The sequence below is a fragment of the Humulus lupulus genome, chromosome 3, assembly GCF_963169125.1.
Source record: "Humulus lupulus chromosome 3, drHumLupu1.1, whole genome shotgun sequence".
Classification (NCBI taxonomy): domain Eukaryota; kingdom Viridiplantae; phylum Streptophyta; class Magnoliopsida; order Rosales; family Cannabaceae; genus Humulus; species Humulus lupulus.
In genome coordinates this window covers 262,855,336-262,878,619 of record NC_084795.1, presented here as the reverse complement: position 1 = coordinate 262,878,619, position 23,284 = coordinate 262,855,336, and the positions used below count along the sequence as shown (strand labels likewise).

At 36.5% G+C, this 23,284-nt stretch overlaps 1 protein-coding gene and 1 long non-coding RNA gene across 2 annotated transcripts; both read left to right on the top strand.

Annotated features, from left to right (window-relative positions):
- Window positions 1-1,934: 1,934 nt before the first annotated feature.
- On the top strand, window positions 1,935-4,557 carry LOC133821620 (uncharacterized). The gene is made up of 3 exons (XR_009887711.1): window positions 1,935-2,605; window positions 3,729-3,797; window positions 4,405-4,557. It is a non-coding gene; the product is annotated as an uncharacterized LOC133821620 (long non-coding RNA).
- Window positions 4,558-15,404: 10,847 nt separating this feature from the next.
- On the top strand, window positions 15,405-21,162 carry LOC133823922 (uncharacterized). The gene is made up of 12 exons (XM_062256775.1): window positions 15,405-15,831; window positions 18,023-18,087; window positions 18,225-18,297; window positions 18,493-18,511; window positions 18,986-19,105; window positions 19,547-19,616; window positions 19,708-19,751; window positions 19,832-19,873; window positions 20,085-20,144; window positions 20,286-20,353; window positions 20,636-20,693; window positions 20,829-21,162. The coding sequence occupies exons 1-12, from the start codon at window positions 15,527-15,529 to the stop codon at window positions 20,919-20,921; spliced, it is 1,017 nt and encodes a 338-aa protein (XP_062112759.1). The 5' UTR covers window positions 15,405-15,526; the 3' UTR covers window positions 20,922-21,162.
- The last annotated feature ends 2,122 nt before the right edge of the window (window positions 21,163-23,284 follow it).

Below are 23,284 nucleotides of genomic sequence, written 5' to 3'. Positions count from 1 at the left end.
GGGAAGTTCCAAACGACCGGGCCACAGCAAGGAAACTCCAGTACCAAGTCCACCGATATGTCATGATGGACGGAAAACTCTATCGTCGGGATTTATCCATGCCTTACCTCAGGTGTGTGTCCGGGACTGAGCTAAGCGCCATCATGCATGAAGTGCACGAAGGTTTTTGCGGAGATTATACTGTCGGGCCTAGCCTATCCAAGAAGATCCTGCGCCAATGGTACTTCTGGCCAACCATGAAGAAAGACTGTATTGACTACGTTCGCAAGTACGAACAGTGCCAGAGGTACGCGAAGGTCCCACGGGCCCCCCCGACAGAAATAACCTTGATGAATAGCCCTTGGCCCTTCGCAGTGTGGGGGATCGATCTCGTCGGATCTCTCTCGACTGGGAAAGGAGGGGTAAAGTATGCCATCGTGGCTGTGGACTATTACACGAAGTGGGTTGAGGTGGAGCCCATGAACACAATCACTTCCAAAAAGGCCTTAGATTTCGTCATCAATAACATAGTGTGTCGGTATGGCCTTGTCCTTGCACCAGGCCATGTAGATGGCCTCGTCAAAAGTGACATCCAGCAGGCCCTCGGCCTCCTCCTTTTCGCGGCGGGTTATTTCGTGCGCCGCCTTCTCCTGAAGGAGAGAGTCGCCCAGTTCGCAGACCCGGACCTTCAAGGCCTGGATCTCCTCCTTATCCAAGACGGACTGAGCTGCGGCCGTCTACAAAAGTGTCGCCCGCTCATCGGCCTCCTTTGATTTCCGGGACAACTCCTCTTCCAACCCGACCTTGGCGCGGTCGAGCTCCTCGCGCTCTATCTGGGCACGAGCCACCTCCCGGCCAAGAGCCTCCTTGGCGGCCTCCCTCTGATTGACGGCTGCCTCCAACTCCAACTTAGCCGTCTCCATCTTCATGGCCAGCTCGGCACTCCGATGAGACAACAAGTCAACCTGGAGTAAAGAAAAGTTAGAAAATAAAATCCTCATCAACAAATAAGAGAAGGAATGTAAGAAAAGTAAAAGTTACCGCGGTGGCCTGGTGGCAGAGAGCCTAGGAGATGAACAGTACGTCCGAGTTGGCTATCGTGGCGTACCTCTTGAACTGGAGGTTGGACATGGTGTTCCCAACCTGGTCTAGCAGGTCGGCCGCCAGGGGGGCCGTGTCCTGTCCAAGTTTAGGGCGGAAGCCCGCTTCGGCGGCTGGCCGATCCATGATCGGCTCAGAAGCGCTGAACTCGGCAGGACGCTCCGCGAATTCAACCTGACGATGGATCGTCAGGGCTCTGTAAGTTTCGTCCCTCCAGCACCGACCGTTTTCCCAGGTCCAGTTGATCAGCCGAGATTGCTTATCCCGCAAGTCTGACTCCCCCTCCTCGAGAAGAGTCGGGCGTATGGGGTGTAATATCCGTTTTCCCGGAAGGGCAATTTCGTAATTTTCCCATTGTGTGCATCCTTGTCATTTTTTTTTCTTTTCCTTTGATGGATTATTGGATATGTATGACTTCCAATGAAAATAAAATTCATGGTTTCTCATGTTTGAGTTTTTGTGGAATCACAACATGAGAATAATGTCAAGTGAATAAATAATGGCTCGGGTTAAGTTATTTTATTTATTTAAAAATTATAATAGTAATTATTATTATTATGAGCATAATAGTAATAATAATATGCTTGAAATTATTTTATCTTATTATGTGTAATTTTTGGTTTGCCATAATATTAAATATTAGAATTTGTGAAAAGACCATAATACCCTCAAGTTTGGGATTGGTTCAAGGGGCATTTTAGAGACTTTATTTCTTCTGTTTTAACATGATTAAATATTCATAAAATTGATTAAATTTTCGAAATTTAACTGATAATATCAGTTGTGGAACTTAGTCAATTTATTTTATTTTTTTTAAAGAAAAATAAAATAAAATTCCCTTGAAAAGAGGATTTTACCACTTCAAACGCTAATTTATTTTTTAAACCTATTCTAAAACGTGTTACCATGATAATCTGATGGAGAAATCGTGGGAATATTGAGGGAATCAAAGGATTGAAGAGAGAGAGTGTTCTTATCGTTTTTTTTAAAAAGAGAAGAAATTTTTGAGTTCTTGCACTTGGGAAAAATCTGGGCAGTAAAGAGCATTGTAGAATCATTCTAGGGGAGGAAATAAACATTTAGAGTGTGAGAAATACATTTATAAAGCCTCGGATTGTGATTCACCATTTTTATCCAAGAAAATGCATATTCTTGGATAATTTTGGATTTAAGTGTGTTCAAGAGTGTATGGTGTGCGTGGTTGGTGATAAACAAGCTTAGGGGACTCCAATAATCGGTTTTGACGTGAAGAAACGGGCTGAAATGGTCTAGAGCAAGAAAAACTAATTTTGAGCTCCATTTTTGGCGGTACACCGGACTTGGAGAAGAAGACTTCGGAACAAGGGGTTACGGACATCTTTTTGGGCTGGGGTCTATTGATTTGAAGTTCTGGACATAAGGGGATCATTTTCCAAGCAAGAGAAGGGTTGGAAAGCAGCAAAACTCAGCCATAGAGTCGCCGTCGCCGGAGAAGAAGACAAAACCGGCGATATTTCCGACGAACCCGATCTGGGTGTTAACTGAGGTGTTTTTTTTTGTTTTTCAATCTTAAAAATTAGTACATTAATTTTAGAGCATTTTCCAACTGGTTTCATAATTTTCTGATTTTTCTTTGAATTATTATGATTTATTGAAGTTTAAATAAAGATTAATTATGAAAAATATTTTTATTGTTCAGAAAAATATGATTTTATGTTTCAATGATATCTATATCATTTAGAATGGCTTTGTACGTTTAGATTTAGGTTTTGATTGTATTTGATAATTTTATTCAATTATTTACTTTTAAATGTGTGATTTAAGAAAATATATGTGGAAAATTATTTAAAGTATTCTGAAAATTCTGAGAATTTTTGTATATGTTTAAAATGAGATTCTAAGACTCTCTGTAATTTTATTTCGAATTTGTATTATTTATGTAATTTTCATGATTTATTTGGCTTATGTTATATTTTAAATATCAAAAAATATTATTGCTGCTGTTCTGAACCTTAGATAATTTTTGTGTGTTACTGTAGGGTGTAGAAACCGATCTGTATAGTTAGATTCTATTTTTAATCAGTTATTAATTTTTCTTTAATTAATTAGTTTTTCTATAAAATTAATTAAGAAAATTAGTTATTTTGCCCAGAAAATTCTAAAATAATTTTTATAAGTTTATTTTGGAATTTTAAACAGTTTGTATGTTAGTTTGATTTTTGGGCTTGGTTGTGTATTTATTTATATTATTTGGGTTTTATTTGAGAAATTGAGGAAAAATAATTTATAAATGTTAAAAATTATTTTTCTGGTCGTATATGAGAATTTGCTGATTATTTAGGGTTCTGGAAAAGTTATTTATTAAATTTTGTTGTCATATGATAATTTTTATAAAATTATTGAGTCTTTAATGTAATTATGATATTAAAGGGTATTTTGGTAATTTTCACATAAAAAGTAATTATATGAATTCATGCGATATGTTAGAAACATCATTGTTTGTGTATGTGACATGATGGTTTGAACCTTTTGTGGAAAATTGTTTTAATTTACGTGTCATGCATGTTAAAATGGCATAGTTAAATTATTTCGATAATTAAGGTTTCGAAATAAAACCTTAACGCCTATTTTATTTTTCCTAAATTTTCGCTGTGTAATTGGACGTCTAGGAGCTAGCGGTCATCGAGGTGACGCAGCGAGTGGTTCGAGACACGTCAGCGGAAAACGCACTGTTTAAGGTAAGAAGAGTGGACATCTGCGCACAGGGTGTACGCTATGCGTGCGACCTTGTTTTCTTATTTGTTTAATTATGTAATTATTTTGTGACTTGAATTGTTGCATTAGGTTGACTAGCATGAGGATAGTGCTAGGGATTTTAGTTAGTAGACATGCTTAGATGATAGAGTAGGCGTGCTACTAGATTTTAGCTGCTTGTGTGAGTATAGCACTTGCAGGAATTATCTTGGGTGTGTATAACTCAGGGTAATAGGATGCCACCACGGAACTGCCGAGTGTGAGTACAGCGCAGGCAGGGCAACGATGTCTCGAGGGAACGGCCGAGTGTGAGTACAGCGCAGGCTAGACTATGTGCCACCGTGGGAATGCCGAGTGTGAGTACAGCGCAGGCAAGGCAGATTACATTTCATGTCCGATCAACATGACTTGTTAGTATTTATGTGTGTGAGTGTAACACACATTATGTTAGTGTGATATAGTGTTTATATATCGCACGATGATTATTATGCTTATGATGTTTAGTTGAAAGTTTATGTTTTCTGGTTTGGGGAGTTATGTCCTACATAGCTCTTCTTACTGGGCGTTAGCTCACGGGTACTCTGTGTGCAGGTAAAGGCAAAGCAAAGCAGTGAGTGGTGCGGGCTCGAGGCATGGACGAAACATGTTAGAGGCTGGGCTCCAGTTATTTTATGTTTTTAGAAATAAATGTTATGTTTTTTAAAATTTTCACACTTGAATGGTTATTTTCTTTATGTTTTGTTATTAAACCCAGCGTCCAACATTTTTATTTTTAAATAATGAGATCTCATTGTCGGTTTAAATTTTAAATAAATATTTTCTCTTAGTGTCTTAAAGTATTTATTGTTTATTATTTTTAAATGGACTCCCTAAGTAACGTCTCGGGAAATCGGGGCGTTACATGGGGAGAGCGGGCAGTGCAGGGATTTCCTACGCGGCCAGCCAACTCTCACCATGTGACTCTTCAGCCGAGCCAGCTCGCATTGTCCGGGGCCTCTTCCCGTTGTTTCCCTCTACGGCGCCAGCATTCGAGCCCCTCTTCCCCGAGCTCCGGCTGACCGGCGCACCCGCCTCCAAGTCAATCATGGGGGGCTGGGCGGAGGCGGAGATTGCAATAGGCTCCACGGCCTGGAGGGGGACCACAGCCAGGACTCCCTCACCGGGACAGGGCTCCATCCCAGACAGTTCCTTGGTAAGGTTGGGCTCCGGGCCCGTCACCTCGTTTTTCTTCCTGGCCGCCTTCTTGGCGGCCCTGTCCTTGATGAGCCGCCTTATTTCGCTGGCAGGGGTTGACATATCGGAATCCCCTGCAAAAGTACAGAAAAGGGAGTTAGGACGATGAACCAGCCAGACAAAAACACGCAAATCAAAGTTAGAAATGACCCGGGACAAACCCTCATCTATGCCCCGGGCGTGACTCAATTCCTCTAAAGCAAATGTATGGATCCGATCCCCTATGTCGTCCGGGTTCAGGAAGCCTCTGTACTGGAGGAACCCGGATAAGAACATGAGGACCTCCGAGCCTACGGGGACGGGAATTGAAGGTCTCATCTCCCCATCGGCCCCAAACGCGGGGCCCGGGGGTACTAGCCTATCCCTAGCTAAGTCCCCGACTCGGGGAGCATAAGTTAAGATTAAAGGGGAGTTACCTCGCCCCGATACGCTAGCCCCGGGAGTCCCAATGTTTGGTAGGTCATCTTCGAAGAGCTCCTCCAGCTCCTCTGAGGTGGCCGCCTCTGTCGGGGCCTGGTCCTTCTTGCGCCGGGCCGCGTCGGCTCGCGTTGCTCTTTCCACACTAGCAATGTGGTCCAAGGCTAGCTGCTCCCGGACGTCGACGTTCTTCTCGTAGGGGATGCCTTGAAGGTTAGGGGTAACAATGGTTTGGGTGGCCGCGAGCATCCCGACCAGTTGGAGATTGTCGTTCGTGATGTAGCCACCCATGTCCAGATCCTCCGCGCTCAACTCGGAATAGAACCTCCTCCTTTCCATGATGAACTCGGTAAGGGGAGTTTGAGCGAAAGGCCCTGTCACCCAGAAGATCTGATAAGAGACGACTAAAAAGGATAAGGAATAAAAGAGAGAACCAGGAAAATACTTACCCACTAGCTGGAAGTCCAGCAGCAGTGTGGGGTTCTTGTCCACGAGGAACCTGGACGTCAGGAACCAGTAATGCCTGACGTCCGGGGGGTGCCTCCAGGAGCTGGTAGGAGCGGGGTAGCCACTCCGCGGCTTCAGCCTATAAAAGTCGTCCAGGGTCTTGTCCTTGATGTTGACCTGCGGCTCCAGCTTGTAGAAGTACAGGATCTCCGCAGGGGTAGGCTTCACGACCTCCTTCGCGATGCAAAACACCCGCCACCCGGCAAGTAACCGGTACGCTTTAGGTAGAAGCTAGAACGGTGCAATTCCCACGTACGTCGGGAACCGCACGAAATAGTCGTGAAGCGGGAGCATAGCTCCCGCGCTGATGTGACCGGCGCTCCAGGCCCCGAATCCTTCCACGGACGTATGCGTTCGCTCCTCGATCCTGGCCACGCGGTTGTGAAAGAGTCCAGGAGTTGATTCGATGCCCAGGCGCTGCTCTAGGAGCAGTATCATTCGGTAATTTCGGAACAGGTTGGGCGTCACATCCTTTCCCACCTGTTGCCCTTGGGCGTCCGAGATCCAAAAATGACGCAGGGGCCCTATTGACCTCTTCTTCAGAATGGAGCGTAACGTCCGTTGCCATAGCTGACGATCTGGGAACAAAGAAAGAAAGCCAAGCAGTCAGTACCTAAACCCAAGAAAGTCGGTCAAGGTACGGGGGGTCTCCTAAGGACTGCTTGGAGCCCCTTCGGATCAGGTCCAGGACTCCGAAGAGCCACGGGACCCTGATTGGGAAAGATGGAGACTACTAAGACCCGCCCTCTGTTCGGGAAGCATCTGAATACAGAACAACCCGAACCAGGCGGCCTTCCTAACAACTCCTAAACATAAAGCCTAAACGCACGCATTAAGAGAACATCATAAGTTCATAAAGTTGTCAAGAGAGTCAGGAGGACTTACTGTGAGTTGTCGGCCGTAGAAGATGGTGGTTGTCCGACTGTAGGGACGGCAGAACCTCATTCTTGAAGTGGTGTAGCCGGTGTAGCAGTTCGTCGACAGGACAGACCCGAGACGCGTCTTCAGGTAGAAGGGCAGAAGTTGGGGTTCTAGGGAATAGGCGGCGGCGCAGAGTCAACAGATGGCGATATATGCCGTCAACGATGTCGGACATGCAAGGCTCGAGTAAGGCTTATCGGTTCTTAAACTGGTTCGAAGGTGTAAAAGTGCTAAATTGGCTTTCGTGGGGTATTTATAATAGCCCCAAGTCCTGGCCCCCGATCCAACGGACAGGTGTCTCTTCATCGGACGGTCAGGAGTCGCGCAGGGACATTTATGAGTCCTTTCAGGCTGGATCCTCGCCGTCTCAGATCTAACGGCCCAAAAAGGGCGGATGCCAAAGGTCGCCCCATCCTACGGTCCACCTCATCCCAGGGACATTAATGATGGACCCCCGTGCGGATGGGACGCTTCATGACATGCGCTGACACACTAGCCTAGGCCTAGCGACCCTTGGGAGGGCTAGACCACCTTTCAAGACCTGTGCAGCAATCGGCTGGTGACACATGTATCCTTTCCACGAAGCAGGACAAAGGTAAACTTCCCCGGATATTGGTAAACGGACCGGGTCAAGCATACGGCCAATACCACAGCCCGCTGTCACGGACCCGCGATCCCAGGCAGGAACTGGGGAGGCAACCATGCGAGCGCCCTGGGAACGATGCAACCCTCCTCTTGGCAAGCCTAGGCGAAGGCTTAGGGGGAAACTGTTATCCCCATTTCTTGCATGGACTCGGGACCTTCGTCCAGGCCCATTGTCAAGGGCTGTGTAAGCATGCGGGCTCGGCCCAAGGCCTCTTGGTACGGAAATTTCCGAGAGGGGTATGGGCTGGGGGGTGCACGTCTGGGCCCATTTGAGGGGTCTGGCATGGCCCTCCGAGTTCCGTCCTCCGAGACGCTCGTCTGGGTGACGCGCAGATCATTAGAACCCCCACGACATATGCGCCCTGGTCCCGGACCCTGGTACGGTCCGGGCCTGTGGTAAGTGAAGAGGGACAAGGGTAAACGAACCCGGATCACCTCATCCTCGGTTGGAGGGGTCAGGCGTCCAGGATCCTGAAGCCGCCCCACTCCGCGTGGGCGTTGTCCCCACTTTTCACCTGCACAAAAGACCACCTTGGGATTGCACGCCGTTGTTTCAGGTCTGCGCTGCGAAATACTCTAACTGGTCTTGTCTCCTGAATCTGCCTCGTAACTCGAAGTGTTCAGACCAAAAGCACCGTTTTGTCGGGCGAGGTATAGCTCCTGAGTCAACTTATTGGGTCTTAGTTGGTCTGGAATTCATGTATGTTGTATCTTTGTATTGGGCTTCCACTAGAAAGGCCAAGAATATTCGTATCTCTGATGGGCCCAGCTCGTACCCGGCCCAGACCCAGTGTTCCCATAAACCTATAAGTACAGGCTACAGAACACTGTAAAGGGGGTCTCTCTTCAACTAAGATACAAGAACCTTGTCAAAATACAGCAAGAAACTCTATTGTAAAAGGTTTTTCAAGCTCTAATACTACAGACTCGTGGACTAAGGCTAGTTAACGCCCCAACCACGTAAAAACCCCGTGCTAATCTTCAGCTTTCATTACAATTATCCTTAAAAAAATATTTATTAATATAGTTACCGAAAATCTCGATTAACAACTGCGAACTGTTTTAAGTGTATTATCTTAATCTCGATCCTCTAATACCAATATGAGATTAAGACCACATAGATAAACTTTGGAATTTTATGATATTTACTTAATATTATCAATATAATATCAAACATAGTCTATATATATAGTTTTTCAATTCAATTATTTATTTCATATAAAATATTTGTCAACTACAATTGCTTTAAGGGCACTATTCCCAACACTAGCGCCACTAGAGGTCCTTATGCCGCGTCACCCTTGCACCTCGCGAGACCCGCGCCTCGCATGCCCCTCATGCCGCCTACGCGCCCCAGCGTCTCGCACCCCAGTGTCTCTCGAGGCTTTAGCGCCACCATCCCGCGAATCCCTCGTGCCCCAGCGTCTCGCGAGGCCCTTACTGCACACGCCCATACGCTGCCTACGCGTGAGGCGCTAGCTCCACCATCCTGTGAGGCCCTTGCGCCCTAGCATCTCGTGAGGCCCTTGCCTCACATGCCCATACGCCGCTTGTGCGAGGCGCTAATGCCATTATCCCGCGAGGCTCTCAAGACCTTGTGTCTCACGAGACTTGCGCCTCACACGCTAACATGTGTCCTAAGTGCGAGACACTACCTTGAACCTCAATCCCACCGTCTCACGAGCTCTCGACCACGACTACGAGAGGTCTTCACTTAGTTTAACCCTCGTGGAGTTGGGCATGGAAGCTACGGCTAGACCTTACCCATGCTTGACGGGTGTTGTGAGGAATTTCGTTAATAAAGAATATCCAATGACTAACTCCCAAGACAGGAGCCACACATTAACCTTGTCAAGTGTTGGGAGGTACAAATGACAAGGCAAAATGGGCCCAAGAAAGGCAAAGGAGGAGAAAGCCTGAGTACGAAGTACGTCGGGTTAGGTACATACAAGCTTGAAGAAAACGAAGTACGAACCATGAACCCATACCAGATAAGTAGTGGTTGTACAAGGACAGTACATCGTGAGACCATCACTATCACACATCTGACATAGGTCAGAGCCGACCAGCACCTATCTGACACCACTACAATCTGCACCATAACCTCCTGTAGCATGGCAGGGTACCATTTTGTCCCCTTGGGACCACTTTGTATTAAGAGCCATTATAGCTCACCTATAAATAGGACCTCGCTTCATCGTGGAAGGGGGTCGGAAAATTGGACATTGTAACCAGAGACTATTGAGTAATACAAATATTCTCCCCATGCTTACTTTGCAACTTGATTCTAAGTTCATATAGCTATCCTAAGTTCTTCTAAGCTTCTTTACCACTCTTCATTTACTCTTAAGCCCATAAGTTTTTCGATCTAACTTGGTTGACAAGTTCCTACTGTCAAAAAAGGTCTTTGGAGGGAATGACAATGCTGAATGCCTTGAGAACATCAATGAGCTCGTAAACAGAGATCTTGCCATTGCCATCTCCTTTCGGCTTCCATTGCAGATTTGATCATGAAAGATTTTCTTTGAGAGAGATAATTATGGCAACATGTTTTATATATTTTGTTGAACTTCCATATTAATTTTTTTTGGTCACCTTACTATATTTTTTGGCATAAGTTTAATTTTTTTTGTCAGAATAGACTATATCACTATTCATAATGGAAAGTACAATCAGGAGGAATGAAAAATTCAACCTAAAAAGATTATCGCCTAACCAAAGGGCATGCTAAACCAATCCATGGGTCACATTGTAAAACAATACAGCTAACATGTGAAAGAGATGCGCTCAGAAATTTAGACAAAAATGCTTAGTAAAAAAAAAACAAAAAGTCTACAACCTTGAACTAAATGTCCCACCAATATGCTGAAAATATATGTGTACATCAAAAAACAAAGAATAAGTAAAAGAGTTTTTCTATTACGAAGGAAAAAAAATCAGCGAAAAAAAAAACTAACGATAGGGAGGATTTCCCTTTGGTTAGAAACTAATTTATCATTTTCATATGAAAAGTCTAAAAAAGACTTCAATATCATATTAATATAGATATCACCACTATAATAAAATTTATAAAATTCATGATTAAAATGAAAAATTGAACTTAATAGATATAGATTAGACCCCAAAATTAGAAATAGTTATTAAGGAATTTAGCTTAAATCCCTATTGAGATAAATCTAAGTTACATGTAGAAAAATTAAGTTTAAATGTAAAATTTTCATTCTTAATTATAGACAAATAGGATGAGACAATGCCTAAATTAGAACCACGGGTTGCCCAATTAAAAGTTAAAAAAAAAAATTCCACCAACAAAAATCCTACAACTTTATATGATCAGATTCTTTTTCTGTCTTTATTGAATGACTGATGTCGTTATCAACGTGATTCAACCATCAAAAGAGGTACATGCAACGTTATTCACATTCACATGTTTTTTTTTTTTTGTTTTGTTCTCCGGATCACATTCACATGTTATGGTATGTACATTGCCAATCATTTTTAAAAAATAAAAATAAAAGAAGATCCCTTCCACCAATCACTACAATTCTCAAATAATCCACTTCCACAACACACCCAATCAAATATTTTTTTCTTAAAAAAAAAAATTAGTCCCGTTAAAATTGTCACAAAATTGATTCTAATTTTTTTTAATTTTAAATTATGTTTGTAAATAAGTAAGAATTAGTTATATATATATATATGTTCTAATATATATTACTTAAAATTGTCATATTATGTTTTGTTATTTTTTTTTATTTTTTTTTCGGTTAATTTTAACGAAATATTTTTATATTTAGTAATAAATTGTAAATATGACTTAAAATTGAATAAATAAATTAAAATATGATATTTTTGAGATATTTTACAATGATAATTATTTAAAAATAATAAAATCATATATTTAATAACTTCAATAAAATTTAACTAAACTTAAACTTAATATTATATTATACATATAATATATAATCTTTTGTTATTACTGCCAAATTCAAATATTAGAACAAACATAAATTTAAACAAAAGTAAATAAATTAATTAATTAAAATATAATATTTTAAAGATATTTTATGAAAATTTAAATAATTAAATCATATTTATTTATAAATAATAAAAACATACATATAATTTTTTCTTATAAATTTGTGTGATAGTTTTTTATCAAGTGACCGTAGCTCTTTTTTTTCATCAAATTTACTAGTGGGCATAGTGAGATACATTAGAAATTAAAAATGGTGTATACCTTTTTGGACCCTGTGTTTTGTCTCATTACCTGTTTGGACTCTGTGTTTTTACAAATTATTTTTTGGACCCTATGTTTTGTAAAATTGTTAAAATAAAACCCCAAACTCGATTTTGGTCAATGTTTTCTCAACTAAAATCACAAATAATTTACCAAACTAACAAATCAGAACAAAAATAAAATCATTCTGCTTAAAAATTGTGGTGTTATATTCAATTTTTTCATCATCAAAATTGAGTTTAGGGTTCTATTTTAACCATTTTACAAAACATAGGGTCCAAAAAGTAATTTGTCAAAACACAGGGTCCAAATAGGTGATGAGACAAAACACATGGTCCAAAAATGTATAAGCCCAATTAAAAATAGTTGATGCATGTAAATTATTGTCTACACTATGGCTTTTTCTATTCTTGTTTTATTTCTATTATAAATTTATTTTTAAATATTATTGTATTTTATATATATATCATGTAATCATGTAAATATATATTTATGTCAATGTTGTGTTTAGATTTCATATATGTATAGATTATTGATATAAATATTTATATATACTATAGAACTATAATTCATTCTATTATATATATATATATATTTTAAAAAAAATAATGAATTAGTTTTTATTAAAATTATAGACAATGTTTACAACTCTAAAACTAAGTAAACGTGCATCATATCATTCGTTACTTCTACCTATTAATATATATATATATATACTAAGTGCAAGTAACATTTTTGCTTAATTTTTATTTTCAAGCTCTATAATAATATTAAAGTTTCATAAGATTTTTTTTATAAAATTCACATCCATTTAAACATAAAAATATTAAATTATAAATAATTCATAATAATATTAAAATTATATTATATTATCTGATTTAGGAGAAAAAATATTTTTTTATTTAATTATATTATAAATATAATACTATATGACAAAATTCATATTAATAAAACTGTAATGGTGTATCTACATCAATAATATAAACTTCTAAATATAACAATATTAGATAAAGTTTAATTAAATTATAATATATAAAATATATATAATTTATGGCTTATTTTATAATTATTTTATTTTTAAGAATTTTTTAAAATTAATATAATTTTAAGAGTTAGTGAATAAAGTGCTAATTAAAATACTTGTAATGTTCATTTAAAAAAAAATAGTTGTAATGTTTTATTACATACAAAAATTACTATTTTTTTTAATAATACACTATTAATTTAATTTTTAAAAAAATTTATTATAATTAATTGATTTCTGATTTTTTTGTTTGTTTTTTAGAAATGCTAAAAGCACTAATGATGTCCAACACCATCATGACACCATTATGAATTGTGGTGTCCAACACCATTATGAGTTGTCGTAAAATTATGTCATATTTTAATTTAATAAATATTATAAAAAATAACTAGAGGCAGTGGTGAGTCTTTATTTTTTATTGGGAAATTGTATCATCTACCGTTATTTTTATATATATATATTTTATTTTTATGTTTATTTTTTTCTATTTTTTTTTTATAATTTTTTTTTTCAAATATATAATTTATATGTTTTATTTAATTCATTTTTACGGTTTCTATTGTAATGATTTGAAATAGAGTATAAACTCAAAATATATGTATAAACCATTTAACCTATGATTTTGACCGATATAATACTGTATTTCTTTGAAAGGATATTTATTTGTGTTAATTTGTTAAATAAAATTTGTTGAAGAAATGTTAACATAAACACCTATGCCCATAGATTTTATGAGTTAATGTTTGTTTTCTCTCATTTAAAAATAACTTGAATGATAAAATGACTCTATCACATCAAAAGATAAGTTTTTTCATCATTTGATATTATAAGTTAATGTTTGCTTTGAATGATAAAACAACACGTTAAGCAACCTTTGAAATTTCTAAGCAACAATCATTCGGCGGCTCATAATCCTTATTATCACCAAATTTTTAGCAACCCTTAAAATAACTCTTAAGAAACTCGCAATCCCAAAAGCAACTTGATAAATAACCCATAAACCAACATATTAAGCAACCCTTGAAACTTTTAAGCAACTTTCTTTGAAATTTCTAAACAACTCTATATAACAACTCTTGAAATTTTTAAACAAAACTCTTCAGCAACCCATAATCCTTACTATCACCAAATTTTTAGCAACCATTAAAGCAACTCTTAAGCAACCTGCAATCCCAAAAGGAACTTGATAAACAACACAGACAACAACATGTTAAGCAACCTATGATTCTCATTAACAACCTTTGAAATTTCTAAGCAACTTTATAGGGTTGCTTAAGGAGTTTTATGGGGCTTATGAAATTTATGAGTTGCTTATAGTTACGTATTTGCTTAGTTTAAGCAATCAGATTTCGCAACCATATCAAATTATGAAGCAACCAAATTATTTTATAAATATTATTACAACAACCTTTACACAATGAATACTACCAAATCAACCTTTTGATATAAATTAATTGTTATTTCTTTTTTTCTTTTTGGTTGCAGCAATCTAATCACCCGCATAAACAAATTAACTCCATCAAATCAACATAATCATTTTATAGTGTGGTTGTATTAATTAACTCTATGGATTCAATCAACATTATCAACTTTATGGATCAAGTTGTTATTTAGGGTTGATTTAGAGTTTAAAGAGTTGTTTTATGGGTTGTTATAGAGTTTTAGGGGTTGTTTTACATGTTATTATATATGGATGCTTTATAGTTTTAATAGTTTCTTAACATGTTGCTTTAGGGGTTGTTTTGAAGTTTTAACTTTCAGAAGTTGTTTAATAAGTTGCTTATAAGTTTCTTATTACTTGCTTTATGGATTGCTTAAGGAGTTTTAAGAGTTGCTTTATAAATTATATTCCAAACCAAATTTCACAGTCTAAATCATTTGTTAGGTATGTTATGGTACTAAACACTCAATTATAATTGAAGTCTAGATAATAAAAATGAGAATTTGAAATAAAATTAATAATTTAACTATAACAAAAAGATTATAATAATTCTCTCCGAAGTAAGGTGAGCACAAATAATAATAATAATACTCTCTCTCTCTTATAATAAGAGAAAAATCACTCTCTCTAACACAAGTATATAGGAAAAATCCCACTTTATTTTCTCTCTGACACTCTCCCTTTTTTTTCTTTCTTCATTAAGTCTCTTTCTTTCACAGAGATACTTTAAATAAGATACTTTGATCAAGTACTCTAGGCACGTATTGAATAACATTTGACATAGTCAATATCTTAATCAATAAGCATTGAAACATTTATAGCTTTTAAAAGTTATCAACTGTCTTTGACTAATCAAAGGCAAAAAGTATCTTTACTGACACAATATTGATAATTTTTGTCGTGTAAAGTTAAATAATGTATATGCTAAATATATAATCCAATAATTTTGGATTTTTTTTTGTATAGATAGATTTCTATTCATCAACAAAAGCCGAACAGTGATTTGTATTCATCAACAAAAGTCTGATAGGAGAAGACTTATTTTTGCATTAAAAAAATTATATTATATAGATTTGAATTAATTTTTAAATTATTTTTTTTATATATCCATTAATAAAAAATCCCTTTCTTTTAGCTGGTTGCTTTTTTTATCATTTTGCATAAAATTATAGCGTGGTGGGGACTACAGTACCTGTGCTGTACCTGTCCCATTGCATGGCTACCAGAAATACAGAGAACACTAACTCGAATTCACAATAAACATTTGCAAATTCCTCTAACCGCCATGGCCGCCGGAGCCATAAACCTCGCACCACCTCCGATTTTCTCCCCCTTTTCGCGCCGTACGATTATACCTAAAACCGTACGATTTGCAATCAGAGCATCGTCACAGAGCCCCGATGGTTCGGCTTCGGTGAAGAGCAAAGAGGGAGAAGAGAAGCAGCAGGGGTCTTTGACATTTGCTCCTCCGCCCAATTTCAAGGCGCCGGAGCCCAAGAGGTTTGGGGTCCGACCTGATAAGACTTGGGACATTCTCGGGGCTTCTCTTGCTCTCTTCTTTCGTTTCGGCACCGGCGTTTTCGCTTCTGGGTATGCAAAATTTCTTACCTTTCCTTCTTACAGTTTCAAAGTCTGTTGAAAAATCTTTTAATTACTCTGATTTTAAAATTACAAATATGGAAAGAAATATATTACTAATTCGAATTTGAGTTGGAATTAGCTTCTTCCTCGAGCGACAAGCTCAAGGAGTCACCGGGTCATTGATTTGGTTGAGAAACTCAGCTTACTGATAAGCAAGAGCCTTTTTCATAACGTGTCGTTTGGTTAAGATATTTTTTGGAATGTTGTCGTTTGTCTTTGACAATGTCGTATAATCGTTTTATCAAAAGATGTCGTTTAGTGTATTTTCTTTGTAATAATGTCGTTGTCAGGATAATCATGTCGTTTTTAATATTCTGCCCTTTCTGTAGAGATAGTGCTATCATTTATTTCTTTGTTTTCTAGGTTTCATTTTACCTTGTTGTCTCTTTTTACCATTGTTTTTACTTTGATCGTTGTTTGTTTGTTTCCACATCCTTTCACAGAGTAGCTTTTTAGTATTAATTTTAGTATCGCCGTTGAACTATACCATTTTGTCACTTTTGTCCCCAAATGTTTGATTGCATAGTAGAGTAGCTGAATTATGCATTTGTTACAGCAATGATCTATATGTTTCACACATTTTAACAAAATATATTGTTCCTTTAATGAGTTTTTATATTTGCTTTTAATTATGTTAAAAATGGGTGGATCTTTTAAAGAATAATATATGTAATAAAACACATTATTATATATTACTTAACTATTTATTTCTATTTTTTACCCGAACATATTGATATCATTCCAGTATATAAAAAAAAATACTAGTTTATCACCCATGAACTATTATGGCAACAGTTGTCTAATTCAGTGTAATAAACTATGTTGGTTAAAAATTTGGAATCCAAAGCAATATATGTGATATAATTTCAGGGGCTAATACTGAAAATAATCTTCTTCTTTTTTAAGAAATTTAGATGTTATCGACTAATCATTTATAACAAGTTACTTTGATTGATCTTATCGTTTGTTGATACTGTCATTTCGTATAAGTTAAGTTATGACATGGCGTTGTCATTTAATGCTCATTTGTGGCGTATTAGAGTTTTATCATTTTTTCAGTGTTTCATTTTTGTTCTTTTTAAAAGAATTATGGCTTTTAGAATCTTTTTGTACTGTCTATTCTTGAGAGGACGAGTTTATATGTAAAGAATAACATGACAAAATTTACATTCATTAATATGAATGTAAATTTTAGGTGTAAATTTTTATTCTTAGATGGTATTATCATTTACTTTGATATTGTTGGATTGCTAGCTCTTCTATTAAAAATATGCCAAACTGTATAATGGTCAGTAAACTATAATTCAATGCCAAAGCGGTATTAGTAATAGTTTTTATTTGACCATGCTAAAATACTATTTTTCTTAAAAAAATATATTTCCTTTACAACTTTGGCTCATGAATATACAAATATCTAGCTATATATAAATAGACCATCACCATTAAAAATTATTTTCAACTGAATTGCTGAGTTGCAACCTCACCAAAATTCATGGTAGTACACTATCCAAGTTGAAAGTTTGTAGACCAAAGTTGTACAACAACTGTAATTTCAAAGTAATTTGATATTTTTAGAAAATTAACTTAAATTACTTGATTCAGAACATCTGTTCCTCGATAGTATCCGTCCATACTTTAATTTATGGAATAAATCTAAAAAAGGATCAAACAAATATTGCAATTATTCCTCAAACAAATATTGCAATTATTCCTATGTTCGTATTTCAGGAAGTAACTAACCCTTTATTTTAGGTATTTTACTTGTCTCCTTCCCCTGAACGTTTAATTGCAATCACAATTTTTCCTTTTTAGTTAAAATTTTGGTAAATGATCAAACAACTAATAGCTGATTGATCACCTCAATTTATGACTCTCCAACTTGTCCCAGCTGCTGGACGTGCCATCATCATATAATTATATACAATCTTGATGAATGGTGACTACTGATCACACATTTACTTAATGATAATTAGTATGATATGGTCCTATACAAAATCAAAGTTTACTCAACCTTAAAACTTTCTACTTGCTGATTAAACTTTGTGATAGCAGCTTATTTTTCATGGTTGAGGCAATGAACAAATGTCTCTTTTTTCTTTGATGTACTTACAATATGTTAATTTGTGCTTAATAATTGCAGATATTCTGTATCTTTAGTTCCCAAGGATGAGTTTCCAGCGGGCCAGTATGCTCTAGATGTTTCTGGTAGCTGTTAAATTTTAATAATCTTTATACATGTGAATAGACTGATGGTATTCTTAATTGTTTTCGGAAGGATCTGAAACTTACAAATGTTTTTTTTTATTTTTTTCTTTGTAAATTTTTAAAATGGTATATATCAGATTACAAAGTCAAAGAAACGTCGAAGTTAGGTCCTCGTCCTGAGAAGCCAATTGAGATATACGAATTTGAGGGGTATTGATTTTCCTTTTTAATTTTATTTATTACTTAGTTTAATGAGTAGGATGCACTTGAATAACCTCTTATGGTATTTCTTTCTTGTTACTTCATTTTATTTATCTCTTGAATTTTTTCAAAGCCATTCTGCATTATTAAGACTGACTGTTCATACTGTTCTCCTCCAACATATGGATTGCAATGGATTTGCAGCTGTCCGTTTTGTCGGAAGGTAAATTAACTCTGGAAAAGCACTTTAATTTAAAAGAAATTATCAGTGTTATTTATTTTTAACAATCTTCATTGTCAAATTGCAAATGTATTCGTTAGTTATTAAAAATCTAAACATCATTTCAAACTTATGACACACACCATGCTGTAACCATTGGAAATCGTCCCTTTGTAAATTTTCATTTCGACTGCAGCATCACTCTTTGATTAGATCTCACATTGATAATATCTCTATCAGATTAATGCTGGCATTTAATTATGGTCTACTATTTTTTTCTCGTAAAGGAGAATGCTTAGCTGCTGAAGATTGGGTTTGCTTGGTAGACAAAGATTAAGTTTTTTACACTGTTTAATACCCAATGAGATATTGGACCTTAGTATAATATTCTATATGTTTAATTTTTCCAGTTGATTATTTATTTTTGTCATGTTACACCTTTTTGTTGGTGTGAACTGAGAACTTAATTACATGCAGGTTAGGGAAATTGTTGCAGTATTGGACATTGATGTTTTGTTCTATCCTTGCCCAAGAAATGGACCCAACTTTCGTCCCAAGGTTGTTCAGATGGGGGGAAAGCAGCAGTTCCCCTACATGGTTAGTTTTTTTTATTTATTTATTTTCCTTCTTTACAACTGAGGGAAGTTACTACATATAAAATTCAAGTTGAATATATATGTTGTTATTCGGCAACTTGGAAAACATTCTGAATGAGAGAAGTAGCTTTGTCTAAATAAATGCACACTGACAATGAACTAACATATACGAATCACAATCTTCACACTTTTCCTATTTTTTAATAAGTACTTGCATGATTCAACTTAATCTTCCAGAACTTAACACTCCTATGATACTGCCATTTTTTTTTTTGGCTATGCTAGCCCTTGCCCCTTTTTCTTCAAAAGCATAATTGATCTGTTGTCTAAGTTTTCATTGTGCTAATATTTTTAATTTCATTTGAGTACCTTGTAACACCATACCTTGTTGGAAAACATGGTTTGAGTGGGAGTTGAACTAAGAAGTTCATGTTTGCTACAGGTGGATCCAAACACCGGAGTTTCAATGTACGAATCAGATGACATAATCAAGTACTTGGTTGGGAAATATGGTGTGTGTAGTCGTCTTGACCTAACATCAATCAGTATTACCTTGATTTTGATTTCCCTGTAATTTCATAACATTAAAGTCTGCGTGTGCAGGTGATGGAAATGTTCCAATAATGTTGTCACTTGGTTTGTTAACGGTTAGTCTTCTAGTAACTAGATAGTTCTCCATCTAGTTTGTATTGTGTTGTTTACTTTTTATTTTCCTTTTCCCTTGCAGACTATAACTGCAGGTCTTGCTTTGGCTGGTCGGCCAGGGAAGGTTAGATTATTTTCATCCAATCAAGTCTGTAAAATATTCACATTCTTTACAAGGGACTCCTTCCTATTGATGTGTCATTTAATTTTGAAAAAGTGTTATAATATAATGAGCTTTTTTTGAATCAGACATAAATGTTGAGTAACCCAGATTGGATATTACAACAAATTTTGTGGTGCATTCTTACCTGAACCAACTCTTTTGTTATGGTCAGGGTTCTACTTATTCTCCTGCTAAACTACCACCCAAACCACTTGAAATATGGGCATACGAGGTGAGTGTTTACAACCTAGCTGAGCTCTGATGTTTGATAAATAAACAAGACCTGTGGTATGAAAACAGTGTATTTTCCTTGGATTTTTTTTTAAATATTGCTTTCCTAGTTCTAGTTTGAAATCTTGTTCTTCTCATTCAGGGATCTCCCTTTTGCAAATATGTACGTGAAGTGCTTGTAGAGTTAGAGCTACCTCACATACAACGGAGGCAAGTATGCTAGGAATCTATTTCCATGTAGCGAACAGTTTTTTTTTTCCGTGCAACATGTATGAGATGCATACACGTTTGTTCAGATGTATTCCCATGTGCATGTAGTTTGACTCTGAACTCAATGAAATGCTACTCTGTTAGTAATGTTTCACCTTGTAAATTGTAACACTTTACACTTCATCATAAACTAGTACTTACATTGTAGGGGTTCCTTTACTTCATGTGTGGAAAGAGATGTATAATTGTTCACTTATACATATATTTCAATGCTCTTTTCAGTTGTGCACGTGGCAGCGCCAAACGGCAGATACTCTATGAAACAGTTGGACATTTTCAGGTATTAACTAAGAATTCCTATAATAGTTTGCCAATAATGTCATGTTAATCATTTGTAGGTAGACTTTCAATCTTGTGTTAGAGGTGATTAATTATTGGAATGATATGGTATTGGATTATATTATAATGGTGACAGGTTCCTTACTTACAAGATCCCAACACTGGAGTGGAAATGTTTGAAAGTGCAGACATTGTAGAATATTTAAAAGCAACTTATGCTAACCTATGATCGTTCAAAAGTTGGACATTTTTTAATAGGTTCACATACAATCTCCCTCTCTTAGTGATAAATCTTGAGCTAATCTTGGGCCAAGCTACAATAAACATATGTATTAGATGCATTCAAAAGTTGGTTCTCGAGGAGTTGGAGTGCTTTCTCCTGCTATTGAATGTGTATCAAAATCTCGAAATCATGACATTCTGCTGTAATTTTGTCACATACTATAGCATCTGATACTTATGATATTGAATGATGTGTGTGATAGTAGTGGTTTTCCAAAGAGACAATCCCTATTTCTATAATCTCCCAACCCTGACAAAGGTTGTTTTGGACTATGTTCTTTGATTCTAAGAGCTTTGCAAACCGAACCAGTTGGCATCATCTCATTCTCAAGTTGAAAAATAACATTGATCAAAGCTCTGAGGAATATTTGCTGTCACTAATACTATGATATGATTTTCAGACAATGTAGCTTCTAAACAAATAGACTTTTGTGTCACTATAAAGTTCAGTCCATGCCCTCATGTCCTCATATAGTGGGGTGGGGGGTTTGATTCCATTTTCTGAACCTCATATCTGGAGGATTAATGAAGCTCGAGTATAAACCAAACTTTTCCTTCTAGCCACAAGAACATCCATAGTTGACCCTATCACTTTCATTGGAGAATCCCTATCTTTTATCTGAAGCTCATAATAAAAGTTAAGTCCACCAGAAATGCTTTTATTACGGTCATTTTTTGTGGCAAAACTGAATGTTAGGTACTTTTCAGATAGGAATTAGGATTACACCTCTTCTTATCCTTATTGTATTTTTGTACTTTTATTTAGTTTATTATAGTGTCTGTAGTTGTTGGACTAAGACTGTTAGGCATCTGATTCGTGCACTTTTTATCTTCTTTCTTATTCAAACATGGTTCTTCAAGATCCGAATTTCCCCTTTTTCCCCATTTACTTTCCACTTTGAAATGACTATTCTGCTCATTCGTATAACAATACATGGAGATGGGATAAGTCTCAATCATTGATCCTTAATCTCAAAGGTCAATCATGCTTTACCTTTCATTAGTACCTGATCTATGCATCTTGGCAGGATTTGATTCTCTGATAAATTGAAGATTAGCAATCCAAAAAGGGTTTTCTGGTACACCCTTTAAGATCCTTGAGGGCCAGAATAATTACTTTACTTAAATTCCTTTCATTAGTAGAATCTTGTCAGGGGGGAGGGGAATTATTGATCACGTTCTTTGTTTTTCTTTCAGCAAAATAGTGTTTTTTTAATGGCATTAGCTGGATTATAACTCATGTTAGTTTGCTGCAGCAATTTAAAGATTCTTTATGTTTTAGGTTCACGTGTGTCAAATAAGCCAGAGGTTTTGAATCTTAATAACAACCTTTAAACAAGGGTGCGACTGTCAAAACAAACAACAATTATGGCTCGTGAGCCCCCAACTTGAAAAATATGCTCTATTCCATTTAATAATCCTTTTTAGTTCGTGTGAGTATTGAAAGACTTAGTCACATTACATTGTAATTTGTAGGTAGAAAAAGATAGATTAAGGTATATCATAAGGGCAAAAATAAAATAGAAGTAACAAAAGATAAAATAGAGAAAACAACAAAAAGGCTATTTAATAGTTTTGTCCTCTTACCCTCTTTGATCTAACTCTTATCTTAACAAAGTCTCGAGGAGACTTGTAAGTTATATATAAAATAAGTTGTGACTCCATTTTTTTTAAATGTCGATATATAATTTTAAAGCATACCATAACATTTAATCGTGCAATTATTTTGAGTGATATCTGCTCTTTGGTTTAACAATACTAATTTTGTTAAAAATTAAGATAAAGAAATCAAAATAGAGCTTAAAACGAGATATTTATTAAATGGAGCATATTCTTTAAATTTAGAGCTCAGCTCCGAAGGTATACCTGTTTTAGTAAACTCAAAAAGTTTTCGATCTGTCTACACATCAAACTTCAAATAAGTCTACCTAGTTTTGATAAAAAAGAAAAGAAAAGAAAAGAAAAATGACTTGTTAATTTTGTATTTAATTAGGTGGGAAGCTCATCTTCTTCTTTTAGTATATTCATATAGCATAGCATAGCATATCTAGATGTAGTAATGTTGAATTATCTAAAGCTCTAAATGGCCCTTTGGACTGGAGTTGTTATATTTTGAAAAATGTTCGTAATGTTGGGACATAACGGCTGAATATTCGGAAAGGAAGCTGACAAGAGTTAGCATATGCCTTAGGACGAAGGGCCCAGAAAACAAAGTTCTAGAACCCAATAATTGGATTGAGAAAGTTTCACAGTGGCGACCATTGGTTTGGTGGTCCTCTCGATTTGGCTAAAGCATGCATCTAGTGGAGG